The sequence below is a fragment of the Sylvia atricapilla genome, chromosome 3, assembly GCF_009819655.1.
Source record: "Sylvia atricapilla isolate bSylAtr1 chromosome 3, bSylAtr1.pri, whole genome shotgun sequence".
NCBI classification, from domain to species: Eukaryota; Metazoa; Chordata; class Aves; order Passeriformes; family Sylviidae; genus Sylvia; species Sylvia atricapilla.
Genome location: NC_089142.1, coordinates 23,674,589 through 23,694,791, shown reverse-complemented (window position 1 = coordinate 23,694,791; position 20,203 = coordinate 23,674,589). Strand labels below are relative to the sequence as shown.

Genomic DNA, 20,203 nt, shown 5'->3' with positions numbered 1-20,203 from the left:
AGTGGCATAAGGCGCCTTCTGCATTTGGATCTAATAAAATACAACTTACAGGTACTGTTCAAATCTGATGTACCTTCACATTACTGATAACAGGAGAAACTGTTCTTTATTACAATACAATGAGATAGAGAATCCAACACAGATAACATTTCTCAGTGGGTAAAAAAAAACAACCCAGCACTATTTAAAGACAGATTTTTTTTTTTAATTCTCATAGAAAAATGACATTAAAGGGACAAATCAAAGGAACCTGGGGGGAGAATAGAAGGATGAGCTGCATTGACAAAACATGGACAGGAGATTTTAAAAAACCCACCCAACTATACAATTGTTTTCAGTATGTTTCCAAATGGGTAAAGTATCTTCTGAATAAAAACCACCTGCTTTTTTTCTCCATTACCATTTAGGTGCTGCAGGGTACCTTTACAGGTGGCTACTGAAACATGTGGTGACATTCACATAACTTGACCTTGCGCACTTACCTTCAGACTCACTAGTTCTTGCCGAAGAAAAGTTCAAGGCAATGAAATACAAACAGGGTTCTCCTCACAAATCCATCCTCCATGGTTTTCACTATAAATAAGGCATAGCGGTTCAAGTACTACATTAAATGTAATCAAACAATGGAAAAGAAAACCACCCATGAACTCCTGCCAGAAAAGTACTTTATTATGGAGGATAAAAAGCACTGCTCAGACAGTCTGAATAGGCATGGCCTTCTGCGCTGTCAGGCTCCTCAGGCTCAAAGTCATCAGGGTCTGGGGGCAACTGGTCAGCATCTTCATCGGAAGTGGAAGGGCGTGTGAGGATTATCCGAGGTATCTTCAGCAAGATGTGAAAGATTTCAGAGAAAAGAATCAGATCAAGAACAGGGAACTGTTTAATGGGAATATTTTAAAGGGACAGGGGAAACAGGTGATGAGAAGAAAAACAGGTGAGAGGTGTAACACCATAGAGAATCACAGAATTGGAAAACACCTTTAACATAATCAAGTCCAACTACCAACCCAGCCTTGCCAAGTCCACCGCTAAACCATGTCCCAAAGTGTCACAACTACATCTACATGTCTTTTAAATACCTCCAGGGACAGTGAGTCAGCCACTTCCCTGGGCAATGTGTTCCAATGCTTGAACATCCTTTCTGTAAGACTTTTTTTCTAATATCCAATATAAACCTACCCCGGGCACAACTTCAGACCATTTCCTCCTGCCCTGTCACTGGTTACATAGCAGAAGAGACCAACCCCCACCTTCTTACAATCTCCTTTAAGGCAGTTGGAGAGAGCAATGAGGTTTCTCTGAGCCTCCTTTTCTCCAGGCTAAACACCCCCAGCTCCCTCACCTGCTGCTCACAGGACTTGTGCTCCAGATCCTTCACCATCTCCATTGCCCTTCTCTGGACTCACTCCAGCCCCTCAATGTCTTTCTCACAGTGAGGGGCCCAGAACTGGACCCAGCTCTCCAGGTGTGACCTCAGCAGTGCTGAGTACAGAGGGACAATCCCTGTCCTGGTCCTGCTGGCCACACTATTGCTGACACAGGCCAGGATGAGACTGGCCTTCCTGGCCACCTGGACACACACACTGACTTATAATCAGCCAGCTGAGGTCCAGCACCCCCAGGTCCTTTTCCACTGGGCAGCCTTCCAGCTACTTTGCCCCCAGCCTGTAGCTCTGCATGGGGTTGAAGGGCAGAACCTGACACTCGGCCTCACTGAACCTCACATAATTGGCCTTGGACCATCAGTCCAGCCTGTCCAAATCCCACTGCACAGCCTTCCCACCCTGTAGCAGATCAACACTCCCACCCAGCCCGGTGTCACCAGCAAACCTATTGAGGGTGCACTCAGTTCCCTCATCCAGATCATTGATAAAGATATTAAAGAGGGCTGGCCCCAGTACTGAGTCCTGGGAAACACCACTAGTGACCAGCCACCAGCTGAATGTAGCACCATTCACCACCATCCTCTGGGCCTGGCCATCCAGACAGTTTTTCACCCAGTAAGTGTCAACAGTGTCATCTGCCAACTTCCAGTCAACTGGGATCTTCCTAGTTAGTCAAGACTGCCAATAGAGATGAAAGGGGCTCAGTGAGCACTTCACCAGCTCTCTCAGTACCCTCGGTCTGGCCCCGTGGACTTGTGTGTCTAATTTGTGCAGCAGGTGTTGAACATTTCCCCTTGGATTTTGGGGGTTTTATTCCACTCACTAACCTTGTGTTACAGTTTAGAGGACTGGCACCCAGAGAACAACTGGTCTTGCCATTAGAGACTGAGGCAAAGAAGGCATTAAGTACCTCAGACTTTTCCTTATCCTTTGTCTCTGTATTTCTTACCACATCCAATAAAGGATAATTCCCAATGGCCCTCCTTTTTTATTTTTCAAAAAAGCCACTGATAAAGCAAAATAAGGATAAATTGCCCTTTTCTCTATTAGCTAATCTTAAAAAAAAAAAAAAAGATTAATTTTTTTTTTAAATAAAGACACGTAAATATGAAAAAAATATTTAACTTCCTCATTCATTCAATTAATCTCCTGAAAGCAATAAAGGATGAATTAAAACTCTTATATCAATTATTGATCTTTGAAAAATTGCACATTTGGGCTTCTTTATTGACAAAATATATTTAAGGGAAACATTAAGAGAAAATATCAATGTTTAAATTTGTCAATAAAATATGCATACATGGATTTCATTAATTTTTTTTTTTTGGACAAGAACTTTCTATTCTTTGAGAATTATATTTCAATGCTTTAAGAATAATTTAAATGCTATAACTGATGAAAAAGAACAGTGTCAGGCTCTTTATGTATAGTGAAATAATGTATCAGTAATTATTTTTATCAATGAATGGATTATTACAAATTTTACTCTGATGCACAAAATCATCTTCCTTTTTACTGCTTTCCAAAAAAGGTTTAACATGTAATGAAAATATATAAGGGTGAGTCAATATATCTCAAGAAGAGGTAAATGATAATGTGTAATAAATAAAGTGGTTGTCTTATTAGAAGTATGAAAATTTTAAGGAAAGTTAGTACTTCTTATTTATCAGCTACTTCTATTTCATGAGAACATTTAATGTTGCCACCACAGAATTCAATTGTTTATATATTATTTCCTCGCTGTACATTATTTGATTTAGGAAATGACACAAGCATATAGATACTAGTAAAATGAATTATTCCCCAGGCTCCCCTGACATTAGCTGCAACTCCCCCCATCTCACAGCACACTACACACATACACCAAAGTGCAAGTGTCAGTGCACAGCTGAATCTCACCTCTAGTATATGTAAACTAATTTTAAAACCATGTATAAATTTTGTGTATACCCTGGTGTACTGAACGTCCAATTTTATACCTTTTTTTTCCCCTTCTTTTTTCTTCTGCTTAAACTAAGGACACATTTCTGGAAGCTTTAAGTAACCTATATAGATCCTAACCACTGGCCAAGCTACACCTCCTGGGATGATTTGCTTTTGTCATGCACACATGACATCATTTATAAGCTTTCCTGGCACTGGATGGTTCTGTTCTTTGTTGAAAGATGCTTCTTGCTTAACAACAGCCAGCAGCCAGCTGCTTTGCAGTACAGCAAATGAACATCTATACATACAGGTGCTTTACTGGGTCACATAATGAAATTCTGACACCTCAAGGACTACTGCAGAGGTCTATGCCCTAAGTTACCTACAGTCATATCCAGGACCAGGCGTTGCATTTCATTGAGCTGTCAGTTCAATGCTCAGGAAGACCTTTGTGTACTATGCTGTTCAAAAATAGACATGTGCACACCTCTCCATGACTGACATGTATTTCATTAGCAATGCAGAGTGACAATACCTATTTTTCTTTTTGAAGAAAGACCTTAGCCATGAATGTCAGTTTTGAATATCAGTTTTTTAAGTACTCTATTTCAGCATGGTTCTTACTCCCTAGTTTCCAAAGATCCAAAACTAATTCTCTAAAAGAGATTTTCTTCAAACATTTCATGACTGCTTGCATATCTTTCATATATTATGATGGAACTAGGTCTAAATTATAAAATAAATTTAATTGATGAAAAGTGCTCCTTCAGCATTTCTGTGGTAATTGCGTAAACTGCTCCACGAAATGCATAGTGTTAGAGAAGTCTTAAATCTAATCTTTCATGTTGCTGTAGGTAAAGAGGAACCAGCACTAAATGAACAACCAGTTTTCTACAGCAGAGGCTGAACAGTATCTCAGCCCAGAAGTGCTGCAATGGCTGGACACCTGCATTCTCAAGAGAAGAGTGGGCTCAGGTGTGATCTACAGCAGCCCCTCTGTACCCTCTCCAGGCAGGTGAAAGCTCACACATATGCTGACTCACACTGATTTGGAGACATACTGCTGAGTCTTTCTAACAAATCAAAGTTTGTCAGAAACTTGGTCCAAGAGCAAGCTGTATCCTCTGTCCCTCTGCTTTCTGCACATGTCCCTGCCCACTGTCTCTCTGAAACCCCATGTGAACCCATGCCACTGCTGTCCCTAAACCATTGCTGCTCCTTCCCCTGTGGCCAGTCATCCTCTTCTGTGCCTCTCTCCCTGATGGGATGCTGAGGACCTGATTTCTTCAAATCTGAATCATAGGTACCAATGAAAAACCAAATCTCAGCTGAAGATGGTGCCAATTACACAATTGCAAATGCAACTAGGTAATAGAGCATGCATTTGTACAAGGTCTAATTCAATGAAAAGAGGCTTGGGCCTCTAGTCTCTCTCCTTGCAGCAAAAGTTATCAATTAAGCTTCTCTATAAACCAAAACCGACACAAAATGGATGTAAGAAACACATTTCACATTTCTAAGCACAGTGGCCTAGCCATCTTCATCTAACCATCCCCTAAGAACCCAGCAATCTCTATCACTGCCTTCACATTCACCCAACCTCCAGGAACATCACAATATGAAGCTTTATCAGCTTCATTTACTCTTTCAGTTTTGTGGGGGAAAAAAAAAAAAAAAAAAAAAAAAAAAAAAAAAAAAAAAAAAAAAAAAAAAAAGGAAAAGGAAAAAAAGGAAGGAAAAAACCCTACAAACAAAAGAAAGTAACAAAACTCAACAACTCTAAAATTTCCACTGTATTTTGTTACATCCCTTTCTCAAATGCAGTGCTTCCCTTGCCAGAATCCTGGGAGGATTTTACCTTCGCTTTCATATTTCCCTGCTTATCTTCACTGACTTCAGCATTACCCTATTAAATAGGCAAGCTTTGCTCTTAAAGCTTTTCTTTACTATTCATGTTTGAATGTACATTTCCTGGTTCAGCATGATTGAGAGAAGATAAGATTTCCTATGTGAAAAAATGGCACAGCAAAAAGGAAGAAACTATTTCCACTGCCCATTACAGACAGGGTAACACAGAGGCATTTAGGATAGCAATAAGGAAAACTCTTCCAGTACAGGCAGCTGTGTTGCTTGTCTATGGCATGTGAGAAGGTGTGAAACTTCCGTCTTCAGTAGATAATTCTGAAAAAAAAATGATGCCAGTGTAGGAGGACAAATTATCTAGATTTTCTCTTATTCCATTGTTTTCCACTGTTCGTTACTCAGCAGTGTTTGAACTTGTTTAAAATACTTATGTTGAAATTCCAAAGTCCTCCTACTCACTTTCCATCATCATGCTTTAAATATAATTATTTAAATAATATTGGAACTACTATTCAATCTCAAATTGTCAAAATACATAGAAAACTTTTTCAGAAAAATGCATTATTAATTACTTGAAACAAGTTACTATTTTTCCATTTTCCCCTGAAATTGCATTTTCAGTGCCTAAAAAGTAAACTTCAAACTGGACATGTCCTGTAGTAAAACCAGTGGGCTCACTGTGGAGACTTCTTCCATCACCTTGTTTTTGTCACTTTTTTTAACGTAACATTAAGACTTTCTATACTAAAAAATTTCAGTTTTGTTTGAATCACACATAACTAAAAATCAAATAATTTCAGACACTCTCATTAAATGGGATTAACAGCCTACACTGAAACTCAGAGTCCTTCAACTGGAGCACAGACAGGGGGCTGCCTGTGCACTCCTGGTTCTCTGCAGAAAGAAGTAAAATAAAGCCATCTAAACAACTTGGGGCAATTCAGCTACAGTGTTGGCTGCAAAAATTCTTTCATACTGAAACAGAAGAGGAACAAACCCACAACTAGTTATGATGGGTGAAGGCAGTTTTTAAACTAAAACATGATAAATGAGATGTCTTGTCAGGTTAACATCCGATAATTTTTAACTTCCAGATGTGCATATATGCTTTCCTTACCTACTTTTAATCAAAATGTCTGTCCAAAAGGTTGCAGAACAGTCCATAAAAGACAGTTCATTATGTCTTTTTATAATTTTTTCAAATCTAAAACTGAACAGAACAAACCCCACTTTCTTCTTTCTTCTTCTTTTATAAGACTTTCCCTTCCCCTGGCCTCTCCCAGTCCAAACGTCCATATTCCAGTGTTAGCTGGAGAGGGAAGTTCTCAAGGCAAGAGTCAGAGCTACAACCCAAGCTTCACATCAAAGGCATAATCAACAGTTGCAGGGCAAATCACAGCTGGAAGCATGGCCAGCTGCTGGGGACAGAGGCTACAAATCAGAAGGTGAAACGACATATGAAAGGCCAAAGTTTGATGGAATACGGGCAGGAAAAAAGAATTAGGATTGACCTTTTTTTAGGAAGAAAACCAGACAGACATTTAACTTGAGTTCAAAACAGGTAAATTTTAAAAGAAAATATCCCCCAGCTAGAAAATACCTGTAATAGGAATGCCTAGCTCAGCTCTAAATTATGCACATTTTTAAAATTTGACTTTACAGTTGATCATCACTGACTTCAGTGCTAAGGATGGTACCCTTAACTGGGGAAAACAGGGGAAAACAAAATTATCAACACAGCTGAGAGCATGTGCAGGGGGTTAAATAAACCTCATTAATAATGTTATGATTTCATACTTAGTCTTACCTGTTTTGTTGTCACTGGCACAGAAGTAATTTTTTAAACCTGAACAGGAAATTTAGACTTCTCACTAAACAGTGAAAACAGTCCTTTGCTAGATGCAAAAGATCACATTCGATAATGACTGTCTTCACAGAAGAAACTGTCTAAATCAAATTTAGTAAAATAGGGCGTTTACTCATGCCTAAAAAATATTAACACAGCTGGACTTTAAATAAAAATTTTAAAAAGAGGATGCAGAAATGCATCCAACAGAAGAGCAGAAAAGGGGCAGATCTGCTGCTGCACAGTTCACAATAAACAGGCATCCGATGGTGTCCTTAACTGAAGTGATGTCAGCAACAATAGATAAAAGCAACCTTATCCCCAAAAGGAAACAAGGAAATACAAGTCAGAGAGAGAGAATGAGATCAAATTAGTTCCTTGTGAGTTCATTACTCACAAGCAACCCCACCTCCAGGCGGGAGCGGGCACAGCAGCCAGGGCGCAGCCGGGACAGCAGCTGGGGCAGGGTCGAGGGGCGTGGGACAGTAACAAGGTGATGCACAGCTGTGTGTACGAAAACACATGAATCTGGAAACCCCTCTAGGCATTCAACACAGCTCCCCTTTTATAGCACATCAGGGATGTTTCAATAAGCATGTGTTTTATGGTGCACCCTCAACTCTCCTGGTCTGGAAATCCCCGGCTGCATCCCTCTCCCTGACACATTACAATGCTATTTCACTGCTGTGTTTGATCTCTGGCAGAACTCCAGAAATTGTGAAGTCGGATGGAGAGAGAGAGGTATAAACCTCTCCTGCACTCTGGGGAAGATGAATCTTTGGTGAGGCATGGATGAAGCACCTCATTAGATTGGCTACAGGAGACCTCTGCACAAGGAAATCCGTGTGACCTGCGCTGCTGCCCTCAGGGAACAACCGGCTCAGGACAACTGCTGTTGCTTCGGGCTGCGACAGGGCAACACATAATTCAGTTTATCCTTGCCTTTGGAACAGCCACACTACTCTCAAGCACCGACAGAGGAGCTTTGGCACCATGCTTTTGGAAGTGCTGCCTCAGTTTTGTGTGCAGCAGCCTGGTGAGGGCCCTAAGCAGGGGCTACCCCACCAGCCCATCCCTCTTCCCTGTTGCTGTTCCCACACTGTGCACAGTGATTTTCTCCAAAATCTAATTCAGCTCAGTAGGATTTCCTGGAAGTCAATGCACCAGACGAGCAGTAAAACACTGGAACAGGTTGCTCAGAGAGGTGTGGATGCCATTCCCGTTCCTGGAAATATTCAAGGACAGGTTGGACAGGGCTCTGAGCAACCTGTTCTAGTGGAAGATGTGCCTGGTCACTACAAGTGGGGTACAAGATGACCTTTAAAGATCCATTCCGACCCAAACCACTCTATGATTCTACAGACACTTCCTCTGCGTGAATTTTCTAGATACTGATATATTTTACAGCTCAGGTTTAAAACTGAGCATTTTCTCTACTTCTTGGAATAGCAAGAGAACATCTTGCACGTTTCATCTGTCTTCCAGCATGCAGTATATATAACATTTGGTCATGTCACATTTAGAGCAAAGCTCCTTTCTGTTCTTGCTCTCTGCCAAGTGCCTCCCAAGTGCAATGCACAAGGCAAGAAAGAGGGAGCTCTGTCAAACTCACAACAAAAATGGAAGACCAATCCTCATCATGTCATATCTGCAATGCTGTCAAGCACAAAAGTCTCTTATGTGATTCAAATTGTGTATGAAAAATTGTCCTTTTTCCATTTCTTTCATCTTCTAATGTACCACTGGATAGTGACTTCCCTGACACTGGAATCTGATTTACAGATTTTCATATAAGTGCTTTCATGTAAGTGTGTAATCATTTCTGGCCTGATGCTATGAAAACATGGAAGAAAATGCATTGCTCTGACCACACTGGGACACTTAAAAGGCATTGCCCCCAAAAGCAGTACTACCCTTGATTCAAGTTGCCAACCCTATGATTTTTTGAAGAAAATGCATCACCCCTGTGAAAGGCAGTGGCTGTCTGAAAGCCTGCAGGAACTTTGTACAGTCTCTTCCCCTGAAGAGTCCATGAGGATGCCTTTCACATGGGGAGACATTGATTATCATTTGTGTAGTTCTTTAAATATTATTTAAATAATATTTAAATTTATTCTTTTATTCTCAAATTTTACTCTTTTATTCTCAAATAATATGCTATGTCCTATGGCACAGTTCAAGGTGCCTTGCTTGAGTCTGTTTGTCTTTTACATGTTTTTGCTTGTATTGTCTGCAGTGCTTATATTGTCTACCATATGATGGACTCACTTGGTTGATTAACTTGGAGGTATTTTAATATGGTAACTTGAATAGATCAATTAATGTCCTGCCTTTTTTAAAGGTTTTTTCCTATTTAGTGTCGTTAATTACAAGCTTTACAAAATCCAAGAACTTAAAGTTTGAAATGAGTCAGTTTTGACCGAGTACTGTGAGAAAACTACTTAAAAGGAACAGAGGAAAAAGATACACTGTGTGAACAGAAGCATTTGCTGGGAGCAGGAACTTAATTTCAAATTCACAAAATAAGTTCCCTAACCACTATACCACGGAGGCAAACACAGTGTCTACAACACACACCTTTTATCTTCCATCTTTCATTGTGACTCAGAAATACTCAGTTGCTTAGATAAAAGCAGGAGCAAAATAGGAGATGAAACGGAGGAGGCAATCACATGGCACATGTGTGCTCACACTCCACTGAAGTTCACACAATGGCTAAGGTTAGCTAAATCAACAAAGCTCATAGGCTTCTTTGCAAATGTATGTATATCCGTGCAAGAGGCAAGGCAGTGGAGAATTAGATTCCTGACTTCTAAAACTAACTTAGCTTGTCAGAATTGGAAAAAAAAAATAACAAACAACAACTCCTTACCTGACAAGATTAAAAGCGTCATGAAAATGTTTGGAGAAGGGACAAAGCAGTTTTTTATAAGAAACTTGAAGTAGTAGATCTTATGGTGCTACAGGTCAGTCAAACACTGTATGTGATGTGTGCAAGGTCTTTACTGTTTGAAACAAGCTTAAAAAGAAACCTGGCTTTGTTCATGATAAGGATATTCTGAGTCTCATTTTACTTGTCTTCTTTTGTACTGCTTCTCTGACCTGAGTACTCCACTGGCTTTGCTTTTAAAATTGAACAAAGTAAGACAATGACTAAAGAAGCAAAAGTTTTATTTTACGTTGTATGATTTCAATTTTCTGGTATGTTTAGAACATGCTCTGATGAATAAAGAAAGGGTTTAGTAATTAGGTTTTTGTTTTAACTAATGTAAGTGGATCAAGTTTTTTTTCCTGAAAAAAAACCCTTTATCAGCTGGAAATGAAGAAGGTAGATCTGCTGGGATTCTCATCTATGTAAGATTTCTCACAAGTTGCACATGAACAATATGAGACAGAGGCAGAAGACCAGCAACTGCAAACTGTGGGAGATGGTGTATCTGCTTATGCACTTTGTGTAGGCTCAAGATGATTTCATTTTGATACAGGTTCTAGTACACTTGTCTGTCTTCTCAGCAGATTTAGGAATCCTCAAGCATCTCTGCATTTTTAGCAGATCAGCCAAAAAATTTGGCTTTTTTAGCCTGAAGTTCTTCACATTTTTTCAGTATTGTAAGCTTCACCATTTATTTATTTATTTTATTCATTCACACAATCACTTTTAATGGGAACTCTTACTTTAATCTTCCTTGAAAACTCCACTATCCACGTGTAACCCCAGTGACCTATATGAAAAAACATAATTGAGAAAATTCCCAGGGCAAACACATAAAATTAAATCTAAAAATTTACATTAAATACTAGATTAAACTATTTTCAATGCTTGAAAATATAAATTACAAACTATCTAACATCCTTATTACATTGATAGCCCCAAAAATGAGTCAAAGAAGATGGCATGATGATGCATGTTATGAAATGACAGAAGATGCCGAAACCTGTCAACATTATCCATTCAGTCAAACCAAATCCTCTGTGAATTTCGGTCAGAGGCTGAACAAAAATATTTATGACGGAGAAAGATTGTGAAGAGTTGGCTCTGTATTTGAGAGGATGGATAGGAAACAATAACAGAACTGGAAATGAACAATCCAGAATCCAAGTTAAAGTTCCTTCTGTTAAAGTCAGCATGGATATGTGGTTATATCCCTGATAATTTTTTTGTTTAAGTTCCATTTAAATATTTATATTTAGATATATATAGTAAACAAAGTAAAATATGTTTTCATATTTTTGAAGAGTAATTAGCATAATTGAGACAAGTCTAGAAAATACTGTATGCAAAAACTATCTAATTGTAATTAAAGTTCTGAGACCTCTATCTACATGTCAGCAAAATACTCAATCATAATTAAAACCAAGGAAGATTCTCATTTTTCCTTTGCAAAACAATGACTCACTGTGAAAGAACATTTCATTTGTCCAATTAATTACTGGTCATTCACACTGTCATGAAATCTTAAAGTTGGCACAAAGGGTTTGAAATTGAGCTTGGCTGGCTGAGTTAACAATTAAATGAGCCTTTGAGAAGCAGTCAGAGCAACCAAGCCTATGGAAAACAGAGAGAAAACCTGAACATGGCAGCAGTGTTGCCTGTGGTAATGCCAGAGCAGCAGGCTCAGAGATGGGGTGGGCTGTGGCTAGCAAGAATGAGACAAATATTATCACATGGAGCATATGCAAAGAGGATGTTTTTTTAAAATTCAATAAAAATAAACAGATGAAGACACTATCTGCTGGAAGGCAGGATGGTGACATGCAAGAGAGGGAGAAGAAAGATGACACCATCTGGCACATACTCAGTTTTTGCAGAATAGTAATAGGAGTCTCTGGTTTCTCTGCCATTATGCTTCAATTCTTCCCTCCCTTGATGTAGACACAACCATCTTCTACTGAAACTTGATCAGAAGCACAAAGGAAATGAACCTTCCTATATTCCTAGCGCAGAAGAAGATTCTGCATTAAGGTCCTACTGCCACCTGCTTATCTGAACATGCAAAGCAAGTCCTCCATGAGAAGCCAGGCTCTAAACATTTTTCAGATAATAAGATTTCCTTCAGTTACTGAGGAATAAGAGGGACTTGAAAGTGAGAACAAATGAGAAATTGAGCAGTCCCAAGCCAGCAGGATACTCCCCATAAACCCATAATCCCTAAAATTGATGAATGGTGCTCCAGGCTATAGGAAATAACGTGATTCATTTGCTACAGCACAAAGATTTTGATTTCAAGAAAGAAACAAAACCAGAAACACAAATGTTTCTTCCCAAAAGAATTTGCACATCAGTTACTTTTGACACTCAGAACATATTCAGCCAGTTGACTCCTCTGAGTACTCAGCTCAAAGTTAACTATATCAGTCTAATCTGCCTCCTACCCTCACTACTGATGAAGAACTTTAAAGGGAAGCATACAACACAAAAATACAGTAATTTATTCTTTTTAGATGAAAAAACTAAAAGTCAGATACTACTGCAACAGATCCAGGCCATTGCCAATGTCTGAACAAACCCTTTCGACAGTGGTTCCTCTAACAGGAAGCCTCATGCTTCCTGCAGTGCTGATAAAGACTGTAAGAAACAGCCGCCAAGTATAACTGGACAAAAACAAACAAACAAACAACCACCAAAACAAATTGATTAAAGTGTTTTCAGCTGGAAAATAAAACTGGTCTAAATGTTTCACAATATGATGTTGGAGGCCAGAGGCCTCAAAGTAAGTTTCTTTAAGCAACTAATGGAAGGGAAAACCTTTCTTAAGTGTATCAAGGCTAAGCTTGGACAAAAGCTGCAGCTCAACATGTCAAACAGTGATTAACAGAGGAAACCAGAGAAAAACAGTTGCATGATCTATTTGCTCACTTTTTCAGTCAGCTAACAAATCACTAACTAAATGGTTAATAAAAACTTATATGTTCTTTGATTATAGTCTTTTATGTATAATATACATACTTTCATTTTTTGCCATTAGCTGGGTTGGTATTAAATGGTATTCATGGAGAAAGATTTAAAAAAAGACTGAAAGAAGATGAATCAAACAAGCATTCCTCTGGCATTTGCTGTAGGAGAAGCAGTTGTTGCTTCCTGGTACTTCAAGCTCCACACAAGCAAGATGCTTTTTGACCTTCATTATTCAGATACCTTGACCTTATTATACCTTCCTAGTAAAGCCATAGTTTCAGTTGTGCACATAAGTGACTAAGATTAGGGTAGGTCTTCAGAGAGTTGAACATGCTACAAAAGTTCAAAACACTGGATTTCTAAAAGCCACCCTGCAGGCTCAGCTGTTGCCTTCTGTGACATGTGCAGTAGGCTTTCTCTCACCAGTCACCTAAAATACAGGCAGGTCTTAGCCTGTGACACAAGTTCCCCCCTCCAGTCAAAAGATGAAAATGGTCATCTCCAGGTAGCTATTCACCCTCTCCCTCCTAAATGAGGGAGAAATGCTGCTCCTTCCATTAGCTAGAGACAGAGTCCAGACAACAGAATAATGACTCAGACTGGGGGAATGGACACGACCCCAAAGACCCTAAACCAGAGCACTTCAAAAGCTCTGCTCTGCTACACGGGTGCCCACCCAGGAGCTGAGCTCCTCCATGTCCCAGCTGCAGTGACAGCCAGGTAAACACTTGGTAAGGTCTCTGATCTTTGATATGTCTTGAGTTCTGTGCCAGTCTGCACTAGCATTAATGACAGCACAAATTTCTTAGGTAAGAGTGACTTGTTATTTAATGGGGCCATCCTACTTACTGTTATGACATGGTTGACTGTCGGGAAGGGGCTGCCCTTGGGGGAAGCTTCAGTAGGACCAGCATGAAGGGCAGCAGGTTCTGAAACAAAGGTTGCCTTTAAAAGAAAACACCAGAAACACATTTTTATTCTGAATACTGTTCAAGAAGAGGAGTTCCCTCCTCTTAAAGTTAGGATACAAACACCTAGCCCTGTTGTTACATGCGGTTGTACAACAAAAGCAAATAAAATTGCAATTCTTACTGTTTCTCATTTTTGGTGAATTTTGTATTTGAACTGTTGAAATTATCAGTTCAAGAATAAGAAGTTGTAACACATAGTGTAAAGAGAAAAATGCTTGTTATTTATACACAGATTAGTCCTGTGGTCATAGCATTAGTATTTCTAAAGCACAGCCCGTTGCATTGATGCTTTCTTGTGACAGACACAAAAACAGCAGAGATTTGTTTTCTATATTCTTTAAACAGATGAATGATTCTGCCATCTTGTGGGAGATGGAGAAATCCTAACTATTTGTACAATAACAGCAGGGCAGAACAGGATGGAACAGAAATATCTTCTCTTTTTCACTTCTGATTAAGTGAACAGACTTTAACACCTAGTATGTTCCAAATAGCCCCCAAAATAAAAAATTAATTACAGCCTCATGGAGGAACCTGAGCAATGGGGTTGATTTTTAAGATACTAAATTGACCAGAAACTCTGCTCAGAAGGTAAAGGCACAGCAACTCAAAATCCTGGGGTCTTTCCCCCAATGATCTGATACGCTGAAATATGTAGAGAATTATTTAAATTCTCTCACATTTGTTAAAGTAACTTTGAAAAAAGAAAAAATGTATAATTATACAGATTTTAATCTATAATTACCCTTTTAAGAACTGTTAAACTAGCAGAATATTTATATGTTATGAAGACCACATCTATTAATAATTCCATAGCATAGTTTTACAAGATTAGTGGAATAATTTACCATTAAATATTCTTTGGCTGATGCAGGTTGTATCATTATTTCTGTCAATTTAAAAGACATACAATATTGCTTGTTCTATCACACCTTAATTCAACATGGAGCATGTTGGAGTAAAAACTACTAATCTAATGAAGTATAATTGACATTTTAAGAGAACAAGAGCTGAAAAAAATATGGACCAGCTTCACATCAAAGTAATTTCATAGAGGTTCTCTTCCTCCACCATTCTCAGCAGGTAGAAACCAAACAGTACATTGAAAGTATGTAACACAAAACTGTATGTGATCTTTTTTTCCCATTGCTCTTGGGAAATTCTGAAGCTCAAGAATGTGGCTTCTGCTAGGAAAGATGAGGCTTGAGGTGGAGCAGCCTGAGAGGCACATTTATCCCTTGGCACTTGGCACTGCAAGCCTCCATCAGGGGAGTTATTTTGAGCTTTTCTCTTCCCACCAAAAATTACCTTGGGGAAATAAACTCATCTAGTTTATATCTCTGTTGCAAGTGCAATGAACTCAGCTAGTAAATCTAAAACCATGTCACATGAAAGCATGGATCAAGTACAACTGCATTTATGCTTACATAACTGCTTACTAAGACCATTATTTTCCTTTGTAAATCATTCATTTAAGTGAATGATATTTAGTTAAGCACTTTGAACATAAAGATCTGACAACCAGAACATAATAAGAAGGAATACAACAATTTAATGTTATTATAATTTCTTCATAATGGCAGGTATCTAAAAAGCTACTAAGGCAAGCCTAGATCTGCATCTCAAGTTCCCCAGCTCTAAGTGATTTAAGACAACAACAAGAGAACGCGCTCCACAGTGACAAACAACCCATTTACCTCAGCCACTCTGTCTCCTGCTTGTACCCCAGCCAAGTCTGATGGACCATCTTTTGGCAGCCGTGCAATCAGGATCCCCTGGTAACACAAAACATGAGTTTTAGAAGTGATAGTTTCTCCCACTGTTCTTAGATGTAAAAAGCAAATGGGAAGTAATTAATTTTCAAGACTTATTGTTCTGTTGCCTCCATAAAATTAAAAACTAAATGCCTTAGCACATTAGCAAGACAAAAAAAAAAAAAAAAAAAGCCTCCATGGCTGACACATACAACAATGAACAAAAGTCAGTAATTGTTTACGTTGTGCCATGGGGAACAGACTGAGGAAAACGAAGATTTATTTAAAAGATAAATGTGTGAAATATTTCTCTCAAATCAAGTTAGCTCTTGGGAGGGAGCAAATGAGACTGGAGAAGCATGTGGATTGCCAAGGGAGTGACTCCAAACTGAGGCAGAAAATGAGAATTAGACAACAGTGTTTCAGCCATCAGGTTGCCTTTGCAACATTATTGGTTTACATTTGGGTATCTCTCCCAAATCATCCCTTCTGGAGCTTCCCATCAAAATCTAATGCCAGATCCTACTCTGGGAAATACGCTACCTATGTTTACCCTTGTTCGCTTTACGAAGATGGAAATGTTACATGAAGGACAATCTCAGAAAGCAAACAACAAAATACAATAACTCAACGAACTACTCATCAGTCTATTCCTAATGATCACTAGATAAATTTTGAATAATAAAATGCACCTCATCACTTTCTTTACATGAAGATGAGCCCTTTCCACCAGCAATGCTAATACCAAGACTCCCCATTTGACTGCACACAGTAATGGTTACCTGGAAAAGAATTATAATGGATAAGTGACCTGATTAATCAAAAATATTTCCTATAATTATGTGAGCCTTGAAAAATCTACCTCCCACTCTGAACACCAGCAGGCATGCCCCTGGAGAGCCCAGCCCAGAGAAAAATGGTGCTACACTTCAACACTGGCCCATGCAAGACTTGCCACTGCTGCTTTGAAACCATGGACTGAACAAAGACTCAGCTCAGTACCCACCTCCATGTGAGCACCTTTGACTTGCCCTCACAATATCAAAGCATCTAAAGTGAGATGCATGGCTACAAGGAAACTGGGCTTTGTTGGGTTTTTTTAATGGGAAATTCTTTTTCCATATATGCCACGGGGAGCAATGACAACTCCCAGCTTACTCTCTTTAAGGTAAGCCTCATGACATCTGCCATGAAATGTCCCCCCTTCTTTGCATCTTTTATAAACTGCCTCACCCAGGAAGAGTTCCCCACAGACATAGGGACTGCCCCACAGACATGCAGAGGCCCCCAGCAGCAAGCCCAGGCCACACAGCAGTTCCAAACCTTCAGCGGGGGCTGTGGCACATCCAGCACCCGCAGCTCCTCCGCGATCCGGCCGCTCTCGCTGGGGAAGCTGCCTGCTGCTGACACAGGTGGCTGCACCTTGGTGCTGGATCCTGCAAGAGTCTTCCCTTTCACTGCCAACTTGTGCTTTTCTTGAAGCGTTGTTCTGGGATTTCTGTGATCTCGCATGCTGTCATTGCTATCAAAAAGGCTACCGGAAAACTTGGAAATCGGTTCCTGAGGGTTAAAGATAAAAAACGTAAACACAGCAACAGCAAGGAGAATCTAAAACACAGACCTTACCCATGCTAACATGAATTTGTTCCTCACTCTCACATTGCTGCATGATAGAATTTATTTCACTGAAGACAAAACTGCAACTTCACAGCAAACATACAAAGATTTATTTTACCATTATTTCTCTGGGCATATCTTGCCCTCAACACTGGGGTTGACACTGTGGGAACAGGGAGAGGACTGGCATTTTGTATAGCCTTTCACTAGATTCTCTGGCACACACAAGCACATGTAACACACACATACCCATATGTGCAAAAATCCTGCAAGGCCCTGTGAAAATGGCAGAGCATGAGAACAAGTCTGTTTTGGGCAGCCTCTAGCAGCTCTGTAGCACTGAATCCAGTGTTCCGGGAGAAGGAACCACACATAAGGCAAAGGAAAGATATTTCCATACAGAAAATAAAATGTTTCTCAAAACTCACCTTCCATTTTTGGGAGCATAGGTGTGAGAGGGAAGGCAAGCCCCTAACTTGCATCTACATATCTAAGACTTTGTTTCAGTCATTGTATTGACTTCAGTTGCAAATGGCAGTGAGTGGAGACCTGGAAACTCAAGTGATTTACGAGTCCTCTGGAAATGGGACCTCAAAGGTGATGCATACTAAAGTCTACTCTGAAACCTGGCTCTGGGGTGAACTTAGTCAGAGATGCACTGAGGAGCTCACAATGTCACCCTATGCTTAGCTAAACCACAAGGGCTTGAAAAGAGAAATACACAATTAAAATACATCCACCAAACAATTAAAGCTTCAGACAAGTTTGAATGCAAAATGTAGTGATGTTTCCCAGCTATCAGTTATTCCTAACAAAGAGTTAAATTAAATTCAGACACGATGCCCAAATTCTGTTCACATTTTAGGAACGCTTTACTTATATTTGGTTGATTTTTGCTCCTTAATTTTATGGGTTAAGGTGAAATCAGATCTTCATATTGCCCAAATCCTTCTCTCTTCTATTGGCAGTAAAATGATGCAGCAAACACACATGAACACCTCTGAAAATAAATCCCATAAGTGTTTCTCTAAACTTGGAAGTTTAATACCAAAATATAAAGCAGTGGCATTACCTTGAACAGCTGTGCAGAACCCCACTGGACACTTTACTTTTCAGTCTATATTGGCACTTTCCCACAATGTCTTTTTGGTTGGGATGGAAAGAAGCATTGCCAACTCCAGGGAAAGCATAAAAGGCATGATTGCTTCCCATTTTCACTTAAAAGGAAATTTGCTTAGCTTTGTGTCACATAAAACGTTCACTACCTATCTTCTCTTGAGAGAGATTTTTCTTTACAGTGCCAGGCTGACTAACCCAGACACGTCTGCAGTGCTGTGGGTGCCAGAGAAGAAGGCCATGAGAAAGAGCCACAACTGTGGGCTGGAGGAGGGGGCACACCAGCAGCACTCACAGGGGCTAGGAAGGAAGCAGAGGTCCTGGAAGAGGAGCAGGAGCCCCAGTTCCTCCCTCATCTCCCAGCAAACACCAGGAAGAACGGTGAGCAATGCCCTGAAAGGGAAAGGCTGCAAGAGTGCAAATCACCACCTCCTTTTAGGGGACTCCTTTTGGAGGTTCTTCCCTAATTTATTCCAAACCAGGACACCAGGCTAGGACCAAGAGGACAACCAGACTGCAGCACAGGTGACAGACACCTGGTAGGCACAGGATGGAGAAACTACAGCAGGCAGGGGCTCACAGACATCAGCATCCTGGAAGAGCACCAGAATTAACATGCAGTGGAGGAGCACACTGCAACCTCACTTTTCTACCATCCAGGCCTAGGGAGACACTGAACCCCAAGTGCTGTCAACAACCTACTCATCAGAAAGTGATGGAGGGAGCTTGGTAACTGGGGATATAGGTAGAAGTAAAGTAAAAAACATGTCTCCTCATTGCTCAGGTTACTCATCTTAACCTGCAGGTTGAACTGTACTCCTGAGGGCTGGATGGATAAATTGCAAGCAATGTGAAGGAATAAAACGCTGAACATAGCTCTGTACCTTCTGCACAGGCAAAGACATGAGAGTGTAAGCACGGCAGGTCCCCCAAACTCAAAGTGCTCTGCTGCACAGCAGTGTGAGCAGCTATAGCCTCTTCATAGATACACTTTGTCTCTCCAGATTTCAAGACTACTCACATCATCAGGATCCTCGAGTTCCTCCGCTTCTTGCTCAGGACTGATCCTTCCTTCTCTCCATTTTCCATTGGCAGAACTCAATTTGTACAGGTTACCACCATGAAAACCTTCCTTTCCTTTCAACGAGGCCCAGCGAGAGCCCTGGGAGCTCCAGTTATGGCCACTGTACAATTTGGGAGACTTGGGAAGCCACTTAATAGAGTCCTGAGGGAAAGAGGACATTAAAAAAAATAAATAAAATAATAGATTTTAAGAAAGCAGTTGAGGTATGTAAGTGCAGAAACTGCCTGGCAAGTTCTGCCAGGTATTTTAGATTCTTGCAAATACTGTTTCCATTTTTTACCTTTAGAAGTACCTTCAGTCCCACAGAGACACTTCGCCAGTTAATGGGCATTACTGGTGATACAATGAGCAAGCAAAGGCTGCTGAAAATAGTGAAAGCCTTTAAGGATTTATAAGAGCATGGGACCAAGCCTACCTTCAGCATCATAAAGAATTAATGATCGACAACAGTCTTCAATAAAGTGTACTATTAAGAAAACAAACAAGAGTACTCAGACTTTAGTGACCACCTCAACTCATGACCTGAGTTAAAAAAAACTATTAAGTCACTCCCCTCTTCATTATTCATTAAATAAAACGTTCCATTTGTTGAATGGTACCAATAGAAAGCACAATACTTAATTGATCTTTTAAGGATTGCTGATTTACAAAGTGATTATAGTTTAGTTATCTCAAAATGTCCATTTGCATACAAAATACTCCACCTTTCTCATTCAGAAGTTTATACATGACAAGTTGTATCAAG

The 20,203-nt window shown here is 39.9% G+C and overlaps 1 protein-coding gene across 1 annotated transcript; it reads right to left on the bottom strand.

The window, feature by feature from the left end:
- Positions 1-267: 267 nt before the first annotated feature.
- Positions 268-19,789, bottom strand: LOC136359796 (uncharacterized). Its single transcript, XM_066316737.1, has 6 exons — positions 19,739-19,789; positions 19,396-19,599; positions 16,965-17,201; positions 15,585-15,662; positions 13,766-13,861; positions 268-822 (listed from the first exon to the last, which is right to left on the bottom strand). The coding sequence occupies exons 1-6, from the start codon at positions 19,787-19,789 to the stop codon at positions 670-672; spliced, it is 819 nt and encodes a 272-aa protein (XP_066172834.1). The 3' UTR covers positions 268-669.
- Positions 19,790-20,203: the final 414 nt, after the last annotated feature.